Here is a 3,773-nt window from a genome sequence, read left to right as displayed (position 1 = left end):
AGAGAGAGAGAGAGAGAGAGAGAGAGAGAGAGAGAGCGAGAAGGAGGGGGGAGAATGAGTGGAGACGGGTGGCTGTGAGCCCGTGAGCGCCTGGCAACAGCGGGGTAGGCCACCCCGCCGCACACACAGGCGTTGCGGGGTGGCCTACCGTGGTCCTCGCAGGCGTTTCGAGGTGAGCGCAGCGCACCAAGCTGAGCCGTGAGTCAGTAAAGCTTCAAGACGTTTCCAATCGTCTCGATGTATATTTCATTTCGAACACGCCGAGGAATTCCCCTATTTGTGCACTTCGATTAATTTGACATTATCGAGCGTATAGACAGCTTTGAATATTCAGAACGGAGAGCGCGTTGCGCAACAGGAGTGTCAAGGGGACCCGAATGCACTCAGAGAGCGCATGGGCTGTGTCCCATTACGTAAAAGTTAAACTCTAGTAGCTCAGCGATGATCCCACACGGCGAAAACAAAATAGGGAGTGAAGTCTCCACGGCCGGGTGCACTAACACAGCAAACGAAAAAAGGTGAACTAAGGTGTCGCCAAGCATTGATCACACTGTAAAAGAAAAAAATATTTGTTGAAATTTTCGATTTATTTCTAAAATATGTAAAAAGCTGGCAACGGCCCATTTTTGCTTGTCAAATAATTTCAAGTGCTTGTGAGTTTACAGTTCCAAATTGTAATTTTACGACACACATCATGGAAAAATTTTCCCGTAAATATAACTAGTTTTCACGGTGCATGCCACAGAAATGATAAAATGAATTCCAAATTTCGATAATTTATTCTGTAAGCTGTTTCTGCGGTTTGTTTGTAGGCGGGTGAGTAGATACGAGCACCATTCTAAAAACGCGATAACGACATAGTTAAAAGGCAGTTGTTTAATTAAAACGTATTTTAAAATGACGGTCGTCATTCCTGGCGAACATCTTTAAAAAGAAAACAATTTGATAACTAGAAATGAAACTATAAGACACGGATGAGACAGCACATATTATAATGGCATATAATTGTAAGTGTTTTACAACGTTGTCATTATCCTAACAATTCAGCAGCTTGTGCCACACTCCGATCGTGTCTATGAAAGTTTTCCGGTATGAGAGCGGATAGATTCTCTGCGGAGAAACAGAATCAAACCCGCAGCTAATGCGATAAGGCTCGAATTCCAGCGACTCCTCCCTTTTTCTTTTTTTTCCCGAGTTGCATGTATAAATCCCGCCAAAGAGGCGGCATCTTTACGCAAAACGAATTTGTCCGGCCTCTCCGCATGAGCGGGCCGTGAGCGGGATATCGCGGCCTGAAATCTGATCTACGACAAAGTGGCGGTAACTCGTCCCGATCATTAGTGGAGGTAATATCCCGGCAGTTTAGCGATAATGTATGGAGGAAAGTGAGAAGGCTCGAAGCCACGACACATTCTTCTTCCTCGATTCAACTGCACTGCCAGAACTGCCAGAACGGAACAGTTCTGGCCTTCTTCAAAAAACAATTAGTGCAGCATGCCCTAGAAAAATTGCTTTAAATTCAAGTGAAAATGCATTCCTTCTTTGCATATTGAGCGGAAATTAATTTCTAGAATCATGATTAGTACACGGGTCGCAGTAAAAAGTCGCAGTAAAAATATTTTGAAAACAAAGATTACAACAAACGTTATTTCTCTGCGTGTTAACTTCACTGTAGAATCCCAGCGAACGATTGTAGCTGCTCTGTAATTATTGCAAAACAATTGCGAAAGATTCCCTTTGAAATACGAAAAAAATCTTTGCGATGGCAAAGAAATTCCTTCGCAGCAGGCTTGCAAAGCAGCCAAATCCTTAAACAATTAAGGCATTCGAAAGGAATTATGCGGAATTATGAGTGCTCCTAGGGGGAAAAAAAGCCATAGCCACTCCCTTGGATTGACGATGCCAATAATGCCGAAATAATGCGTTTCAGGACAGTGCTATTACAAGTATAGGTAATTTGGTAAAACGGTAGCAAGCCCCCATTACTTGAATCCCTGCGTTTGACACTTGCGCTTGGCTTACGAAACGTGCGACGCTGTTACGCAACACGGCGCCCGCTCCTCTTCCCAAGGTGCTGGACGACGAATGGCGCATTTTATTACCAAGTCTATTTGCATACGCCCAGTGACCGGTGCGGCGGTACGTGCTTGTGCCGTGCGGACTTCTTCTGAACATCACGAAAATTCGCGAAGAACCGGCCGCATTCCTTTTATTATGCCCCTCATTAACATCGCTTTATTTTCTCGACGGATTTTTATTTGTCTTATTCTTGCGCTCGCTGCTGCTGCCCGGCTTGGGTTTTATCAGCTCGTCGTCCAAAAATATCCAGGCGGGGAGTATTTTCGTTTCGCTCGGCCGAAGCGACGCCGGTCTTCCTAAATCACCGCGGCTGACGTTCAGAACGAGGAGTTTCGTTCGACCTAATGCACTTCCATTTCAGAATTCGATAATCAGACGCAACTCGAGACTCACGACGACGGCGACCAGCCCCCTCTCCGACCAATGAGGAACGAAAAAAAAAAAAGGAGCGCGCCGAGTATTGAAAATAAAACTTGAACAAAAGGGAGACTGTCCCCATGTAATATGCAAGCGTGATCGCATCGTTCGCCAAAGAATGCATTATGCAACAAAAGAGGGGAAGTTACTGCGGTAAAAAACGATGTTTTTGAAAGGACATCCAACGAAGCGAATGACGCGGCCCTCGACCATGTTTGATGGTTGCTAGCTAGTACTTTTTATAAAGGGACTATTATCAAAAACTCTACGCTAAGTCAACACAAATCAAATTTTTCATTTAAAGTGAAGACCAAAAATAAATGGCGGTGCACAAGTCAAAATAACCAAAAGTAAAAGAATTAGCCTTGGCTACTCTCATGCATAATTTCTGCAAAAATGTAAAAACAAACGCAACAAAAAGAGACGTCAACCTCACTACCATACGTACTTGTAGAACTTGGAATATCCTAAAGTTGTTCTAAAACAGAAAAACACCAAATGCATTACAACCTGGAAAGATTGTACCAAAAATAAGGTGCAGATATGGCATATGACGTATACACGTGTACACTTCGTCAGCGCTAGCAACGCCGCTGTGTTCGCAAAGCGATATAGATTCGAGGTCAGCCTTTCCCTAAATATTAGGCTACGCAATGACTGCATGTCGGTCCCGATCAATATATGTGGACCAGGCCAGGCAAAACCACCTCCACCACCATGGCGCGTCGCGAAGCCTTAGGGTCCGGCCCCCCAGCCCAATGGCGCCCGCCGGGGGGACCACAAACATCCTGCCATTACGCGGTCGGAAAAATCAGGCTACGCATGACTGTACTTTCTACTTGTAGCGAGGCGGTGCGTTATCAAGGCCTCGAGAGGGGAAGACTCTACGGATTTGAACTTTACAGATAAATACTTGGAAGGAAATTCTTTCAGAATTTCTAAAAAGTAAAAGATAACTTATGTCATAATTCCGAAATGAGAAATGTTTTCACTTTTCCGAAAAATTCTATAGGTAAGACTGATCACTCACCCAGTCGGTAAACTTGAGCTGGTCCAGTTCAGTCGATGGGTTGTCCGTCGTCCTCAGCCCTTTGGTCCCCTTCGACACCTTCTCCAGGAAGCTGCTAAGCTCCAGGGTCTCGAGCACGAGCGCTCTACACACGGCCCGGTAGTGGTTGTCAGCATCCTGGCTCTTCGACACCCCGAGGTGGCTCATGCACATCTGCAAAGTAAAGTGAGAACATGAAATAGAATAGCCTGATCGAAATAAATAAATA

General features: G+C 45.0%; 1 protein-coding gene across 1 annotated transcript in view; it reads right to left on the bottom strand.

Moving 5' to 3' along the window:
- The window catches only part of LOC113204644 (protein spire), a gene marked incomplete in the record, with an annotated part of 243,059 nt that overhangs the window by 87,908 nt on the left and 151,378 nt on the right, over positions 1-3,773 (bottom strand). Inside the window, 2 exon segments of the mRNA XM_052266847.1 lie at positions 2,945-2,974; positions 3,527-3,718. Of these exon segments, the coding sequence (XP_052122807.1) occupies positions 2,945-2,974; positions 3,527-3,718 (222 nt within the window).

The sequence above is a fragment of the Frankliniella occidentalis genome, unplaced genomic scaffold (genome assembly GCF_000697945.3).
Source record: "Frankliniella occidentalis isolate FOCC.00 unplaced genomic scaffold, Focc_3.1 Scaffold3, whole genome shotgun sequence".
In the NCBI taxonomy this organism is placed as follows: Eukaryota; Metazoa; Arthropoda; class Insecta; order Thysanoptera; family Thripidae; genus Frankliniella; species Frankliniella occidentalis.
This window is presented reverse-complemented; position numbering and strand designations above follow the sequence as displayed.